The sequence below is a fragment of the Chrysemys picta genome, chromosome 1, assembly GCF_011386835.1.
Source record: "Chrysemys picta bellii isolate R12L10 chromosome 1, ASM1138683v2, whole genome shotgun sequence".
In the NCBI taxonomy this organism is placed as follows: Eukaryota; Metazoa; Chordata; order Testudines; family Emydidae; genus Chrysemys; species Chrysemys picta.
This window is the reverse complement of record NC_088791.1, coordinates 90,532,648-90,550,550: the sequence shown is the minus strand read 5'-3', so window position 1 is coordinate 90,550,550 and position 17,903 is coordinate 90,532,648. Positions and strand designations below refer to the sequence as shown.

The following is a 17,903-nucleotide window of genomic DNA, read 5'->3' as shown; positions in this document are numbered from 1 at the left end:
TTCATTTTCCCCCAGGATGTTATATGTATTATAGACATATAACCTCTGCCTTCTCTCTAAATTAATACTACTTAATCTAAGGGATGGTGTCCCTAGCCTCAGTTTGCTAGAAGCTGGGAAAGGTTCAAAAGGAGCAATAAAATGGGCAACATTTTCAAATTTAAGTACCTAAAGTTAGGCACCTAAATCTGCAGCTTTCATTTACTTCAGCACCTCTGAAAATCAGACCACTTATTTAGCTGCCTATATTTAAAGCATCTTCATTTGTAAATCTTTACGTAGTTGTATTAAATATGACTTAATTTTCCACACCTCCAGAGCAGTTTCACTCTAGGTCATAGCTGTGTTAATTAATCCAGTTTTATGCTACCATCACAGCACTGTTTTTTTAAATTATGGCATACTCTACTACCAATCCACTTTTTTTTTTTTTAGACAAACAGCATTAATGAGAAATGCTTAAAAGCTGAGCCCCTATGCAATCATTTTTCAATCAATATACCCTTGACAGAAAGAGTCTGGGAAAACAGGTAAGATTTGCCAATGTGGCCTGAAGGTCAAACTCATGCTCTGTCTGATACATTCTCAACAGTATTGCATATAACATTTAAAATATCTAAACTATGTCTCAATGACAATGCAATGTTGTGTCAGCTTGTTATTAATAAGTTGTTTTAATAAAAGAAAAACTGAATAGCAAGAATGCCAAACGGTAGCACTGGAAAGGTCCTTCTACGGTCTAGTCTATCTCCTGTAGGATCAGCCTGCATACACTAATCTTCCCTTTTACCCATCTTACTTTCTGAACAGCTCTAATGGCGATGCCTCAGCCCCGCTGGAGTAAATTTTATTAACTTTATTCTCACTTTCAAAAGTGATCATCATTCCCGCCTGTTGATTGAAATGATGGTTTGGGTCAGACTTGCCGCGGACAGACTATTATACCTCCCGCCAAGGCTCTGCACCTGACGATTTGAAAAGCTAATTTCTCCTGTCCGAACAAGGCAAACTGCGGTGTCTCAGTACCACGAGCTACGAGGAAGGATTTACAAGTGTTTATCTGTGACTTGGCGGGGGGTGTCCTCTGCTGTGCGCGCGGGGCGGCTCGGAGGGCGGCGTGCTCCCCGGCGGGTCGCGGACTCTGCCGGCCCGGAAGACAGGCCTGCGCCGACCAACAAGACGAAGTTAGGATTTTTCCACCACCTGACCGGGGAGCCCGCGGATGCAGGGCTCGCGCTAGGGCGGGCGGGGCCGCGGGCAATGGGGGTTTCATACAGACTCGCAACCCGGTTCTTGCGGTGGCGGAAGCGGCGTCGCGACTCCGGCGAGCTGCCCCAGGAGCTCGCCGTAGCGCCAGCCCCGCCCGCCCGCGCCCCTCACACAGAGTGTAACCGCCTCCGACCGGCCCTGTGCGCCGCCGCCGACCTTTAACCCCCTAGCCCCGCCCCGAGTGGCAGGGGGAAGCTGGCGCTCGTCCTGCCAATCATCACTACCAGCCTAGCTCGCTCTTCCCAACCGTTGCCCCTGGCTGTGACCGCAGGGGGCAGCAGCCCCGCCCCCCGGCCGGGTGGCACTTACCGTCCCGGGACGTGCCCATGAGCTGGTCCAGCATGGCGCGCATCTGGGCCTGCGCCGACATCCTGAGCGCGCGGGGCCCGGCCGAGCCGGCGGAGTCTGGGTGAGCTCCGCCGACAGCGGCCTACAGCGCTTCGGGCCCGACGCTGCGCTCGCCCCCCTTACAGGTCCGGGCGGAGCCTCTCTCCGCGGCCGGTGAGGGCTACGATGGCGCCTCCGCCTCACGTTCGCGGTTCGGGCCGAAGGGCAAAGCGGGAAACTGCTTCGCGCTGCTCTCGGTCTCGCGACTTCGCTTCCCCCGCGCGCGACCCTTCACGCTTGTTACACACGCGCGCGCCAGCGGTAACGGAAAGCCGCGCAGCGCGCGCGCGCTCTCTCCACTCCCGCCCCTTTCGACGTCAGCGCTATCAGGTTGATCACCCGCTGATTGGGCGAGTAGACATATATCTATCTGTGACACAAGCGGCTCTGCGTTTCCTGATTGGACTCTAGAACCTTTCGTCTGGCTGGGCTAGCGCGCGTGCTGATTGGACACGGGGCTTTCGTTCTCTTTCTGTGTGACGTCCTCTCTACCCTCCCCCCCCGAGTCGGGCGAACCCAATCGTTGCATTTCCCTTTCGATAAATACTGAAGAACCTCTCCCTTCCCCCCACCCCGTCCAAAACTAGTACAATCCGCGTTCTATCTGAGGAGGGTAGAGGAGCTGTGTGGCTGCGCGGTCCCCGCAATGGCCCGCCCGAGCCGCTCGAACGCGCCTGGTGTAGTCTGAGCTAAACCGACAAAATACTCCATTGGATGGGCAAAATCTCCTCCTGTGTTGTGAATAGCTCTGTGTCAACGGACGATGAAAAGTTATGGTGGACTTTCTTACAGAGTAGTTCAGTAGACCAGAGCCTGGTTGTTGTTTTTGGTTAGCCATCAGGGTTTTTTTTGAAAATATTCTTAATATGCAGATTTTTGTTGAATAAGGACTTCAGTGAAAGGACACACACTTTGTTTGCTAATGAAGGTGTTGAATAAAATATAATCAAACAGTTGCATTTTGATAGCCGGTTAAGGGCATTAATTTCAATCTACAAAATAGATAATTAAACCACTCCTGACATCTAAATACCACATAATGTAATAGAAATGTTTCTTTTCATGTTTTTTAAGCTTTTTCCATGCTTCTAATGTTATTGTATGTTCTGCCATAACTACATTGGCAAGTGACGTATCAAGCCCACAATAATACAAATATTGGAAAAACTCAGTTTACTTTCTCTGCTCTTAGGGGCTTCTTGGGTTCTGTAACAATTGGTATCTGAGGCTGCACTGCTATACCAATTATTCGGTGATGTCCCTGCACTGAATATCTCCTCAAGTCTGTTGATGTTATCATATGCCAAAGATGTGGGGATGAAGGGCAGAATGCTGAATGGTATTGCCACACCTGATTCATCCTCATTAACCCGCTTCTGTAGACAAGGGGTTGTGTCCATTTCATTTCATTCAGCTGACTATATGATATACCTGTTGGCTGAGTATCTTAATCAACTCCATGTTGCCTGTGAGGGATGTGACATTATTGACATGAACTGTGACTGTATAAATCATTGTTGCAACCAGGGTCCTATGGTTGCACCAGGTCTTGTACAGAGGAGATCAAGTGGGGTGTCTATGGAAAAGTTGTTATGATTATGCTGTCTATATGTGTGTATCATTGTTGTATTTGACGTTATGAATATTGGCTATGTACTTGTATCTCAATGTGTTTGATTCTAAGGCCTTGGCTACACTTGCGAGTTGCAGCGCTGTAAAGCCGCCCCCAGCACTGTAACTCACTCCCCGTCCACACTGGCAAGGCATTTGCAGCGCTGTATCTCCGTGGCTGCAGCGCTGCATGTACTCCACGTCCCCGAGAGGAGTAGCGTGTATTGCGCTGCAGCGCTGCGACACCAGTGTAGCCGCCCAATGCGCTGTGACTGGCCTCCAGAAGTATTCGGCAATATCCCACAATGCCTGTGCTAGCCACTCTGGTTATCAGTTCAAACTCTACTGCCCTGGCCTCAGGTAACCAACCATGTGACCCACCCTTTACATTCCCCGGGAATTTTAAAAATCCCCTTCCTGTTTGCTCAGCCAGGCATGGCATGGAGTGCTATCAGCGAATCTTTCCAAGTGACCATGCCTCCACGCGCCAAGCGAGCCCCAGCATGGAGCAATGGCGAGTTGCTGGACCTCATCAGTGTTTCGGGGAGGAAGCTGTCCAGTCCCAGCTGCACTCCAGCCGTAGGAATTACGATACCTTCGGGAAAGTATCAAAGGACATGATGGAAAGGAGCCATGACCAGGACAACCTGCAGTGCACGATTAAAGTGAAGGAACTGCGGAGTGCCTACCGCAAAGCTTGCGACGCAAACAGCTGCTCGGGTGCTCCCCCTGTGATCTGCCGATTCTACAAAGAGCTGGATGCAATACTTGGGGTTAACCCCACCTCCGCTCCGAGCACCACCATGGACACTTCAGAGCCAGTGGGGGCAGGAGGAGGAAAACAGAAGTGAGGGTGGTGGGCCGGATGGAGACACCCCCAGAGCCCATGGAGCCATGCAGCAAGGAGCTCTTCTCGAGCCAGGAGGATGGTAGCCAGTCACAACAGCTGGTACTTGGTGGAGGACAAACAAAAGAGCAGGTTCCCGGTAAGTGGTTTTTTTTTCGGGAAAGAATTTTTTCGGTGCGGGCTCTTTGGGAGAGGAGCGTTAGGCATGCATGCCTAGATGCGGAATAGTGCATTGATGTGGTTTATCACATCGCGGTAATCGACCTCGGTAATCTCCTTCAATGTCTCATCCAGAACGTGTGCAATGTGCTTGCGCAGGTTTATAGGGAGAGCCACCGTGATCCTTGTCCCAGCCAGGCTAACGTGTCCACGCCACTGTGCCGCGAGGGGCAGGGGGACCATTGCTGCACACAGGCAAGCTGCATATGGACCAGGGCGGAAGCCGCATTGCAGTAGAAGACCCTCCCTTCCTTCCCAGGTCACCCTCAGCAGCGAGATATCGTCCAGGACGAACTCCTGTGGAAAATGTTGGGACAGTGTTCAGTGTAGCTGCCCCCTGAAGCTGTTGGCTCTCCCCAAGGCACAGAAACCCAGAAGACAGTACAGCCCTGAAACAATCAGTCCCCCTTACTCACCATTTTGAGGCTCCCGTGGGATATGTGTGCTCTGTTTCGGACGGGAAAATTATGCTATTGTGTAGACCCTGTGTGTTTTCTATTCCTTTAGTGCGGGGGGAATCATTACTCTGTCTGGTATAAACAATGCTGCCTTTGTTAAATGTTGCATTTTGCCTATACAGCTGGAACAACCTTGAGACCTCAGCCGTCCCTCTTATCGCCTGCTCAGAGTCTGCAAAGACTCAGGAAGAGACCGCGAAAAAGCAAAGAAGACATGCTGCAAGAAGTGATGAGGCAATCTATTAAAGAGAATGAGAAAGCACAGAACTGGAAGGAGAGAGAAAGCAGGATCCGCCAGGAAAACGCAGCGCACTGGCGGCAAAGCACGGATCGGCTCATAAGCATCCTGGAGGGCCAAGCAGAGGCTATCCAGGAGCTCGTAGCCATGCAGAAGGAGCAGTACTGCAAACGACACCCCCTCCCCTACAGCCCTTGTCCCAAAACTCTTTCCGTTGTGCCCCACTGTCACCTCCAACCCACTTTCCCCAACTTCCGTGTTCTTCACACCACCAGCTGCCTCCAACACCAGTATCTTCAGCACCCAGCCCTGAAAACCATGACCCTTACCCTCTGCACTCAACCCCCATCACCGTGCAGTATAGCTATCCTGAAGTGCAGCACTTACTGCACAGCACACCAGACAGGACATACGCGAATCTGTGATTGTACTGTTCCCCTCTCCACCCCCTTGTTTCTTTTCAATAAATGGATTTTTTGGCTTTGAAAACATTCTTTATTATTGCATAAAGTAAAAGACTCCTTAGCCCAGGAAATAAACAGGCACTGCAAGTCTGCTTGTCTGCTTAGCAAACACTGATTCCTAAAGATTGGAACTACTGCACTTCACTCCCATGCAGAGCACCCGATATCACTGCTGGTTTTCCGCCTCAAATTGCTCCTTCAAGGCATCCCTAATCCTTGCAGCCCCGGGCTGCGCTCCTGTAATAGCCCTGCTCTCTGGCTGTGCAAATTCAGTCTCCAGGTGTTCAACCTCGGAGGTCCATGCCTGAGTGAAGCTTTCACGCTTCCCTTCACAAATATTATGGAGGGCACAGCACGCGGATATAACCGCGGGGATGCTGTTTTCGGCCAAGTCCAGCTTCCCATACAGAGATTGCCAGCGGCCCTTTAAATGGCCAAAGGCACACTCCACAATCATTTGGCACTGGCTCAGCCTGTAGTTGAACCGTTCCTTGCTGCTGTCAAGGCTCCCTGTGTAGGGTTTCATGAGCCACGGCATTAACGGGTAAGCAGGATCGCCAAGGATCACAATGGGCATTTTCACTTCCCCTACCGTGATCTTCCGCTCTGGGAAAAAAGTCCCGGCCTGCATCTTCTGAACAGCCAAGTGTTCTGAAAGATGTGTGCGTCATGCACCTTTCCGGGCCAGCCTGTGTTAATGTCAATGAAATGCCCATGGTGATCCACAAGCACCTGGAGGACCATAGAGAAATACCCCTTCCGATTAATGTACTTGGATTCTAGGTGGGGTGGTGCCAGAGTAGGAATGTGCATCCCATCTATCGCCCCTCCACAGTTAGGGAACCCCATTTGTGCAAAGCCATCCACTATTTCCTGCACGTTACCCAGAGTCACAGTTCTTCTGAGTAGGATGCGATTAATGGCCCTGCAAACTTGCATCAACATGATTCCAGCAGTCGACTTTCTCACTCCAAACTGGTTTGCGACCGACCGGTAGCTGTCTGGAGTTGCCAGCTTCCAGATTGTAATAGCCAGCCGCTTCTCTACTGGCAGGGCAGCTCTCAATCTTGTGTCCTTGTGCTGCAGGGTAGGGTCGAGCTCTTCACACAGTCCCGTGAAAGTGGCTTTTCTCATCCGAAAGTTCTGCAGCTACTGCTCGTCATCCCAGACTTCCATGACGATGTGATCCCACCACTTGGTGCTTGTTTCTCGAGCCCAAAAGCGGCGTTCCACGGTGCTGAACATGTCCATGAATGCCACAAGCAATTTCATGTCGTACACGTTACGCAGCTCGATAGCATCATCGGACTCCTCACTCTCACTGTCACTTTGGATCTTAAAGAATAGTTTGACAGCCAGACGTGACGTGCTGGCAAGATAAGTCAGCATACACCTCAGCAGTTCGGGCTCCATTTCCCGCAGACAACAGATCGCGCTGCATAGAAACCGTTGAAAGATGGCGCCAAAGGTGGATGGAAACAAAGGGATTTCTGGGATGTGAAGCGATGCATCACGGGGGGTTGGGACAGGACCCAGAATGCCCCGCACCCACGCCCCCTTCCCACAACCCACGGCGCCAGACTAGGAAGAGGTGCTCTGTGGGATAGCTGCCCATAATGCACTGCTCCCAATGGCGCAGCAAATGCTGCAAATGTGGCCATGACAGTGCGCTGGGCAGCTGTCAGTGTGGACAGACTGCAGCGCTTTCCCTACTCAGCTGTTCAAAGTCAGGTTTAACTCACAGAGCTGTACAGATGCAAGTGAAGCCAAGGCCTAAGTAGCCTCAGTGAAGCATTTGGTCAGCTTCTTGAAAAAGGGCTATTCTCAGTAAGTGCCCAATCAAGAAACACTTAACTGACAATGGACTTTGGGAGACGCCAATCCACGTCTGAGCTTTCCTGGGAATGTTCAAACTAACATGTAAACAATGGCGTCAGCCTGCAAAAAGCTGAATCATTCATGGACATGTGACTTGCCCAGGTGGCTACAAACTCCATCTTGTTGCTGTGACTTTGCACAGAAGAACAAAGGGGTTTCCACCCACAAGAGAGAGAATATAAAAGGCCCTGGAAGCCTCTCCATTTTGTCTTCAGCTGACTTAAGAGATGGCCTCTCCACCCCAAAGAAATGCCTGAAAGAAACTGCAATAAAGGACAGTAACTACAGGGGTGTGAGTGCTTGCTGGACCCAGACTAGGAAAGAGTCTAGTCTGTGAAATAAGTTTATTGGAACATCTCTGGGGGTGAGATTTTATCTGCAATCAGTTTTTTAATGTATTAGGCTTAGACTTGCATGTTTTGTTTCATTTTGCTTGGTAACTTACTTTGTTCTGTCTGTTATTACTTGTAACCACTTAAATCCTACTTTTTATACTTAATAAAATCACTTTTGCTTATTAGTTAACCCAGAGTAAGTAATTAATATCTGGGGGAGCAAACAGCTGTTTGCTCCATCTCTCTATCAGTGTTATAGAGGGCGGACAGTTTATGAGTTTACCCTGTATAAACTTGATACAGAGTGAAATGGATTTATTTGGGGTTTAGGCTCCCAAAAAGACTGAATACTGGGTGTTGGGAAAGTCTCTGTTAACTAAGAAGCCTCTAAGATGTGTGGATCTCAGTGTCAGTAAACTGCAGGAGGTCATGGCCCAACCTCTGGGTCTGTGTTGTAGCTGACTGGAGTGTCTTACTCAGCAAGACAGGAGTGGAGGGAAGCCTTCTCTGGCAGGGGGGTTTGTTCTTGGTGGTATCCCAGTACATCTAGCATCAGTCTTGAGGGAGTTTCTGTGACTGAACCCGTCACAGTGGCGTAGTCGGTAGGCTCTGTGCACAGCTGATTGCTTTCAGACACTGGTAGTGATTTTAAGTGACTTTTGAGTGTGGTGGCTGGAGAACAAACAAAGTGGTTACTGGTTTATTTTCTGTTTGCTTATTTCGGGTAAGGAAAATAGAGGTAGAAAAATCAGCAAAATAGGTAAGAGTAAAGTTCAGAAGAAGCTAAAACTGCACAGGTTACAAATTGCTAAGGAGGAAAGAGAAAGCCAGAAAGCCCTGGACTTAAAAAAACAAAGAATTTGATGCCCAGAAACAGGCTCAAATTGAAGCACAAAAGGCTGCCCACCAGCAAGCCCTGGACTTAAACGACAAAGAAATTGAGGCCCAGAGACAAGCACAAATTGAAACCCAAAAGCATGAACTGGCTGTAATGAAGTAGAAGAGGTGCAAAGAGACATGTATCCTGAAGGTGGAAGTTGGGGTCCTGGTGACTGCTGGAGTGGGAACAGACCCCAAGGACTCTGTAGCTGGAAGCAAGCCCAACCTGAGTAAAAGGGGGGGGGGGATTTTGCTGGCCAGTGAAGGGTCTGTCATAGCTGTTAGCTGGATCAGGGTCTCTTTTCCTCTTGGGGGACACAGTGTCTGCCCCAGAGGGGAGCCCAAAGAGGAATTTTAGGTGTACTGCCTCGGGCACAGACAGCGTCCAAGTCTCTTGCAGTAAATTCAGGAGGAGGGTGTGACATTGCACTCCATATGATTTTATGAAAATATGCTAATGAGTGTGAATATAATGTAACTGGAATATCCTTCATGCAAAAGGTTTCTTGTAAGGTATCATTACAAAGCTGATAATCTACTGAGTGTGGTCATCCAATTTGTATAAATGTATCATTCTTGTATATGAAACTAGAAATATGAAACATAACTCTGTCTATTGTAATTATGCAAAGTGTGGGCCACCAATGGTGGTTTGGAATCTTGATGGCTCCCATCAACTAGGACAATTGGTTGTAAATGGCTCTGTTTACTTGCAAGCCTTCCTGTGAGTCAGGCCAGGAATAATGAAGGCTTGGGGTCTCACAGGACATGTGACCTGGTGGTTTTCCATTTAGAAGGAGGGGTGGGGATCCAGAGAGACAAAGGATTCCCGCCTTGTGCCAAAGCTATAAAAGGGGGTGGAACAGAACAAAGGGTGCTGCAGTCATGAGAAATCCCCTAGCTACCACCTGAGCTGGAACAAGAACTGTCCCAGGGGAAAGGATTGGGCCCAGACTAGAAAGCAGTCTAGTTTGTGAAATAAGCTTATTGGAACATCTCTGAGGGTGAGATTTACCTGCATTCAGTTTCTTAAATGTATTAGGCTTAGACTTGCTTGTTTTGTTTCATTCTGCTTGGTAACTTACTTTGTTCTGTCTAAAATAACAAGGAGTCCTTGTGGCACCTTAGAGACTAACAAATTTATTTGGGCATAAGCTTTCGTGGGCTAGAAACCACTTCATCAGATGCAAAGAGTGGAAAATACAGAAGCAGGTATAAATACACAGTACATTAAAAATGGGAGTTGCCTTACCAAGTGGGAGGTCAGTCTAACGAGACAATTCAATTAACAGCAGCATACCAAGGGAGGGAAAATAACTTTTGTAGTGGTAATGAGAGTGGCCCATTTCAAACAGTTGACAAGAAGGTGTGAGTAACAGTAGGGGGAAATTAGTATGGGGGAAATTAGGTTTGGTAATGACCCAACCACTCCCAGTCTTTATTCAGGTCTAATTTGATGGTGTCCAGTTTGCAAATTAATTCCAGTTCTGCAGTTTCATGTTGGAGTCTGTTTTTGAAGTTTTTGTTGTTGAAGAATTGCCACTTTTAGGTCTGTTATTGAGTGACCAGGGAGACTGAAATGTTCTCCTACTGTTTTTTGAATGTTATAATTCCTGATGTCAGATTTGTGTCCATTTATTCTTTTGCATAGAGATTGTCCAGTTTGGCCAATGTACATGGGAGAGGGGCATTGCTGGCACGTGATGGCATATATCACATTAGTAGATGTGCAGGTGAACGAGCCCCCACTGGTGTGGTTGATGTGGTTAGGTCCTATGATGGTGTCCCTTGAACAGATATGTGGACAGAGTTGGCACCGGGGTTTGTTGCAGGGTTTGGTTCCTGGGTTGTTGTTTTTGTTGTATGGCGTGTAGTTGCTGGTGAGTATTTGCTTCAGGTTGGGGGGCTGTCTGTAAGCAAGGACTGGCCTGTAAGAGTGAGGGATCGTCCTTCAGGATAGGTTGAGATAATTGATAATGCACTGGAGAGGTTTTAGTTGGGGGCTGTAGGTGATGGCTAGTGGCGTTCTGTTACTTTCTTTGTTGGGCCTGTCTTGTAGTAGGTGACTTCTGGGTACCCTTCTGGCTCTGTCAATCTGTTCCTTCACTTCACCAGGTGGGTATTGTAGTTTTAAGAATGCTTGATAGAGGTCCTGTAGGTGTTTGTCACTGTCTGAGGGATTGGAGCAAATGCGGTTGTATCTTAGAGCTTGGCTGCAGACAATGGATCATGTGATGTGGTCTGGATGAAAGCTGGAGGCATGTAGGTAAGTAGAGTGGTCAGTAGGTTTCCCGTATAGGGTGGTGTTTACAGTGTTAATAAGCGATGGTCACATAGTGTCTAAGAAGTGGACCTCTTGTGTGGACTGGTCCAGGTTGAGGTTGATGGTGGGGTGGAAATTGTTGAAATCCTGGTGGAATTCCTCAAGGGCCTCCTTCCCATGTGTCCAGATGATGAAGATGTCATCACTTGGACCACTTAAATCCTACTTTTTATACTTAATAAAATCACTTTTGCTTATTGACCCAGAGTAAGTAATTAATGCCTGGGGGAGCAAACAGCTGTTTGCTCCAGCTCTCTATCAGTGTTATAGAGGGCGGACAATTTATGAGTTTACCCTGTATAAGATTTATACAGAGTAAAATGGATTTATTTGGGGTTTGGATCCCATTGGGAGTTGGGTGTCTGGGTGCTGGAGACAGGAGCACTTATTAAGCTGTTTTCAGTTAAATCTGCAGCTTTGGGGCGTGTGGTTCAGACCCTGGGTTTGTGTTGGAGCAGACTGGCGTGTCTGACTCAACAAGACAGGGTTCTGAAGCCAGAAGCTGGCCAGGAAAATGGGCTCAGAGGTAGTCTCAGCACATCAGGTGACAGTCCCAAGGGGGTCTCTGTGACCCAATCCGTCACAAGGGATTTCACTGCCCATGGTAATAGGATATGCGTGGCAAGTTTCAGCACACCTTCACTAATGGCATATATAAAATCTTGGGAAAAGGACTGTATGAATCTTTGAATTTGAGAGGATGGTATCGTTTCGTTTTTGTCCCCTGCTAACAACATCTTGAGGAAGTCAGTGAGATTTTGGCATTAGGGTGTAATCATTATCATGCCTCTCTGGTGGTGGAGGCTATACTTGTTCAGTGTTGGATTTCTTCAAATCCAGTCATCTGTTCATGGTACATGGCTTCAAGACCTGATCAGGCTCTTCTGAGAAAAGTGAATCCAGCTCAGAGGCCATTCTTAGTCAGGGAGAATCTAATATTGCCTTAGGTTGTTTGGTATCAGCACAAGTTTGTGATTGTTTAATACAATCTCCAGGCTGTTACTGAAGCCTGCTTCTAATTTTCTCTGAATGGGTTTCTTTGTTTGTGGCTTGATATTTTTTAATATCAAGATAGCTCATATTGGCCACAAATTTCTGTGTGAGATTCACCATTGATACAAAACAAGACTTTGAAAATAAATCAGCATGGATATAACTGAATAACCTATCATATACTGTTTTTTCTTTCATAGAGTATATGCTATCATCTTCACCTTAATGACGCTTGTGCTTTTCTGTTGATCTTGTGTAGGCTCCAAAACAAGATCGTGATGATGTGCCTCTGCTGCTACCAGCTCTCTTGATGTAACTGCCAATATCTTTGTCTATTTTGCAAAAAGAACAGGAGTACTTGTGGCACCTTAGAGACTAACAAATTTATTAGAGCATAAGCTTTCGTGGACTACAGCCCACTTCTTCGGATGCATATAGAGTGGAATAAATATTGAGGAGATATATATACACACATACAGAGAGCATAAACAGGTGGGAGTTGTCTCACCAACTCTGAGGGGCCAATTAAGTAAGAGAAAAAACTTTTGAAGAAAAAAAACGTTTTTTTCTGGCTATCTTGATTATCACTTCAAACGTTTTTTTTCTCTTACTTAATTGGCCCCTCAGAGTTGGTGAGACAACTCCCACCTGTTTATGCTCTCTGTATGTGTGTATATATATCTCCTCAATATTTATTCCACTCTATATGCATCCGAAGAAGTGGGCTGTAGTCCACGAAAGCTTATGCTCTAATAAATTTGTTAGTCTCTAAGGTGCCACAAGTACTCCCTGTTCTTTTTGCAGATACAGACTAACACGGCTGCTACTCTGAAATTTGTCTATTTTGCTCTTTTCCACACATTCCTATCTGACCTGAGATCTACTGCTAGACACAGTGGCTCTTCGAACTTGGTCCCTTTCACATTCCTGAATACTTTGTCACAGAATGTATAGACTTTTTCTATACGCTCTGGTGGATGATGAGCCCATTCACCTTATTGATTTGTGCAATTTATGGCCAATTTCTTCACTGTAGTTGCAAGGTTCTGCTTGTTTTTCAAGCTGTTGCAAAGTTTTCTTGTATGTGTGATCTTTCAACAATTGAGATGGTGTAATGGTCTCCCCAACCAGACCCTGAGTGAAGAGTGGCCTAGTGGTCACGGCCTCAACCCTGGACTGCCAAGGGGGTTGTGGGGAGGGGAGCCCGGGCCCTACCACTCCAAAATGAGCCCTTAAGCCATTGTTGCTCAGTGTGGGGTTTGTACATCCTATCACAGATGGTAAAATACGTTGGGTACTTCATTGATGTCTTTATATTGCATAATGGTAGCACATTTTTGGATCTCTATGGCTCTTAAAAGATTTGTCCATGATTCCAAGTCTCTTGGTTTGGTCAGTTCTGTGAAAAGAGCATCTACATCACATCACTCATGTTTTTAGATCTTTGCTCTGTTCATGGACCCTTTCTGGGAACTTCTAAATCAGATTCCATTGTTCATTCAGGAACCACTTAACAGTCAAATCTAAAGCAAACAGAGGGAAAATACATAAAATCAATGTGTAGGTAGTTGTATACAGTAAAGTAGTGTGACCTAAGATGTACGTTTAAAAATAATTATTTTAATGCCTGTAGAATCATGTTTTCACATGAAGCATGGTGTGGATCCCCTCCCCCCAGGTTAGGTTGTTAGTGGTTGCCATGGCAACGGAGCATAGTTTTCATTATTTTAATGGAACAAAATTACCCAAGATCGAGTGAAGATGTATTCATTTTTAGTCAAAATATGGCCCATATCTGTTTTTCACCCAATGTCTACCCTTACATGCATAGTTTCCTTGGAAATCATACAATTCCATCTTTAAACTACCATGCATAAAGGTCAAACACCTATTTTTGTAATGTGTATGCATGGCCCTTAAAAAATAAGAAAATGTGAATTTGTCCATCCCATGGTACCAAAAAGTTGCCTGGCTTATGGACTGATGCATCTACGTCTGCGAGAGACACACTTTTGTTTTGCCTTTTACAGTGTGGTAATATTTGTATAACTTTAATGCCAATAAAGTATACTTGAATGGAATTGTGTGGGGTGAATGTGAATGCATAGTGTGTCAAACCATCTGCAACAATGTATGCCTGAGCAAATACTTTTTTTTTTTTTTAACAAGTTACTATTTTTTCCCCCTCTGAGCTCCTTTGTTTGGATGGAATTGAGCATCACCTTAAGGTTCCCCTTTTCATATCAGGGTAAGTTCAGACAGAGATCATGTTAAAATGCAGAATGAAATTATGGCAGTGCAGGTAGAAAGATAACTGTCATAACAGCAGCTCTTCAGAAACCCCTCCGCTAAAATTGAGGTCCCTGTGGGTATAATTGGAAAGACCAATGGGCTGGATCTGCTTCTTACATTTTCAGAGCAATGATATAAGAGCTCTTGGAATTAGCTCAAACCAAAGAGATCTCCAGTATAAAAACAAAATAACTCTGCAATGGCTATTCATCCAAACTCACAAACCTCCCAATTACCCAATCCCTAGAACGATGTTGCCATCTAGTGTCCCAAAAGAGCCACTGATTTCTACAAGTCCCAAGAGAGCCAAAGACTCTTCTGTCTGTGTCCAGGAACACATTAAAATAGTTTTACACATGGCTAGTATTGAACCAAAATGTAAAACAAAAAAAAGATTTAAGATTATAGATTTGAAGTTCTTGATAAAAGTTTGAGTTGAAAGGGGGAAAAGTATGTTGCATTGTTCAAAAATAACCAAATGAGGAAGGGAAATCTCCCCTCCACCCCACTTCTCAGCTGGAGACAGGGTCATCACTACAACAATGGGGAAGTAAAGCTGGGAATAAAATGTATATTTATATGTTTGTGTATGGAGGGTTTCAAGAGGTTTATGAAGGACCACCCCCACAGGAGGAAAAACTAGGTTGACGTGCTAGAAAGGAAAAGGTGGTTGGCCCAGGGAGCCAGTGCTTAGTGCTAGTTAGTAGTACTAGGTTTTAACCTCAACACACTCTGCTTTTCTACCACTCTGTTTATGAAGCATCACCAATTTGTCTCACACTCATTCAGCTAATTTACATTGCTATCTAGTAATTTTACATTGTCACCAAGCTTTTGAATCTGACAAGGAAGATGCACATAGTACAGCTACCTTTCATCACGTTCGCTGGACCCAGCAGTGAGGCACACTTAATAGTGCTGTGGAAATCAATCACATTACTCATTTCAATTCCCAGCGTATATCCATCTTGGCTTTTAACAGCCTATAGTGGTCCTGATAAAATCCAAATGATTATGCTGGGCAGGGGAAAGCATCTTGAGGAGTTAGTGGAGGTTATATCCACCCCCGTTTGGCTCCAATGATGCTCGAACCCTCCCAAACCCTGGAACCTTTTGAAGGGTGAGGATAGCTAAACTCCAACTGTTTTCATAGAATCAGATAGAAGCAACCTGGAGTGCTCCTTTCCATGTGCCTTTGGCCCAGAGATTGCAACATTTCCTTATAGATTCAGACCTGGTTGGAGTGATTTGTCATCTCTAAATCAGACTACCACAATGAGCTTGGCATAAGGCTTTACGGTAAATCCATTTAGAAAATGAAACTAGACAAGAATGCAGCAGCTGACTTGTTAAATAAAACAGCTCTGTGAGTACATTACATCTGTTCTCTGGGACATGCACTGGCTACCTCATGACTTTTAAGTAGTTTGATTTAACCCCTAAATGGCCTGGGACCTTTCTACGTGAGATGTACTACTGACGAAGTGAGTATTCACCCACGAAAGCTTATGCTCCACTATGTCTGTTAGTCTATAAGGTGCCACAGGACTCTGTCACTTTTTAGTGTCCCTCAGGTCTCTTTTGTGAAACAATTAAGATATACAACGTATTGAAGGCATTAGAAAAAACCCAATTCTATTCCCTGAAGAAATTAAAAAAACCCAGCTACGGTAGAAATTGATGAGTCGGTAGGTGGTGCTCGTCTCTCTGAATTACTATTGCATTGGCTACTGTGGTGGTAGGTGCTAGTAAAATCTTTCAGATTAAGCACAGATCTGCGGTCTTGTGCTCATTAGGAATCCTCTGGTATTTTTCTTACAAGCTGTCTTCACTCTTAAAACGGCCAATTCCTACATAGAGGACAGCTAGAAAATAACTGTTTGAAGGATCTAGGTAACATTAGACCCACACAGTCTTATCCAGAGATTCAGGAAAGTTTCTAGAAAATGAGACAAATCAGCACTCATGTCAGGGGAAGAGTTTTGCCCTGTTTCCCTGGACCTTGTCTGTCAAATCAGAAACTAGCATCTGATAAGATAAGATTCTCACCTGAAGGAGACACAAAGCCTAAGAATAACAGAAAACCTAAGCAAGGAAACCTAAATAAAGTTTCAATAAACTGATTTTTATTTAACAATAAATAGGAATTGTAACAAAGCAAAAGTCTAACCCGGCTACCACTCTGAAACCATTCTAGTGAACTCTTCCATTCCTATGGATCCCATCCTTTCCCTCCTGGCTGTTGAGGCAGTTTAAGGCCCACAAGGCCAGCAGCTTCCTCAGTGGAGCGCTCTCCTCTGGCGTGGTACACTTGGTGAAGCGCTAGGTGTTCACGGACACTGCGCAGAAGACAGAGATAAGTAGCAGCCTGGAAATGCAGCTCGTGCTGCGCCCTGCAGAGTTTCTCACTGGTGATCTGTAGACAGGAGGAAGCCAAACAACAGGCTTAGCACATACCCGGCAGGCAGACAAGCTAACGGGCCCCTGCTGTTCAAGACACGCAGTGACCTTTCTGGCTTCAACGTCCCCCACCAAGGGAAGGGCGTGTATAAAACCGGCACCTGGGCACCCAGGGGCTGGCTGCGCGCCACGTGCTCGCTCCGCTTAGCGCTGCGCAGCCAGCGTCCGGCTCCTGCAGCGGCGGGGCTGTTGTGTCAACTCAGCTCCACGGAGGCCTCGCCCGAGTAGCCGGCTCGGGTGACCGGCAAACCAGGGCCCGGGGTGAGGCCCCCGGCCGAAGAGCGCAGCCCGACTGTGCGCAAGGCGAGGGACGCGGCGGCGGAGCCCCGGCCAGGCTCCAGCTGCAGGGGGCAGCAGAGAGCCGCGCCCGGCCCTAGCCCCTGGGGGCGAGGGACTGACTCTGAGCGCCACGTGGAGCTTAACGAGGCTCCCCAGCCACGCGGGAGGGGCGGAGCCACGGGGGTGTTGCCGGCAGCTTCCTACAGCGGGGGAGGGGGTGGCTCGGCCAGCGGCGTCCCGCCCCGTACCCGGTGAGCGCGGAAGGCCTCCCTGAGGTGCTGATAGGCCGCCATGTCCCGGTAGGGGCGGCCCGCCTGGGCGCTCACGTAGCGCAGCTCCCGAAGGAGGCTCCGCAGGGTACGGAGCGGCGAGCCCAGAGACGCCATCTTCTTGATCTTCCCCCTCAGCGCCCGTCTCTCCGTGCCCTCAGCCAATGGGGTGCAGCCGCCTCACCAATCAGCCAATGGGAAGCAGACACCTGGCGCAGACCCCCGCCCACTCCCCAATTAGGGGAAAGCAATCGAGCGCTAAAAAAAAACCCTGAAACAAACCCGGGGAGGCGGCGCAATCGGGCGCTGAATTATTCATCGCGGTCAGGGAGAGCGGCTGGAGAGAGCAGGCGCTGCACAAGCCGGCAAATCGCCCTCAGGAAAGACACCGCCAGGATGCGCTATAGAGGGCCGAGTTGCATGATCGCGCCCACCAAACGCGCTGGCAGGGCGGGCTATCGAGCACCGAGGCGGATTGGCAATGGAGGGAAGGCGCTTCGGGGAGTCGCGCTGGCTGCGGGGCGGAGTTTCTGGCCCGGTCTCTGCCTCCAGCCCCAGCGACCTTCGTTCCCCGCGCATTTAGTGCCCCCCCCGCGCCCCGTTTGTGGCCCGAGTAGGGACTGGGGGCCGCTGTCCCACAGCGCTGTCGGGTCCCTGCGCCGCCAGTGCGCGTGTCCCGTCCACGGGGTGTCGCACACCCGG

General features: G+C 47.7%; 1 protein-coding gene and 1 long non-coding RNA gene across 13 annotated transcripts in view; one reads left to right on the top strand and one right to left on the bottom strand.

Moving 5' to 3' along the window:
* Nucleotides 1-17,367, bottom strand: part of LOC101937547 (putative RNA-binding protein Luc7-like 2) — an 84,709-nt gene extending 67,342 nt beyond the window's left edge. For 2 of the 12 annotated variants that reach the window (XM_024109848.3, XM_008173245.4), the window contains exon 1: nucleotides 1,579-1,960. Coding sequence is in view for 7 of the 12 variants with exons in the window: in XM_008173245.4 (XP_008171467.1) it covers nucleotides 1,579-1,639 (61 nt within the window). In the remaining 5 variants the exon portion in view is untranslated. Of the gene's footprint in view, nucleotides 1-866; nucleotides 901-1,050; nucleotides 1,369-1,578; nucleotides 1,985-5,352; nucleotides 5,360-9,705; nucleotides 13,425-16,363; nucleotides 16,610-17,180 lie in introns of those variants that run through there. The other 10 variants (XM_042859710.2, XM_065562610.1, XM_065562652.1 and 7 more) reach the window with 9 other exon arrangements.
* LOC135974470 (uncharacterized) lies at nucleotides 2,227-5,518 on the top strand. Its single transcript, XR_010591731.1, has 2 exons — nucleotides 2,227-4,253; nucleotides 4,914-5,518. It is a non-coding gene; the product is annotated as an uncharacterized LOC135974470 (long non-coding RNA).
* Nucleotides 17,368-17,903: the final 536 nt, after the last annotated feature.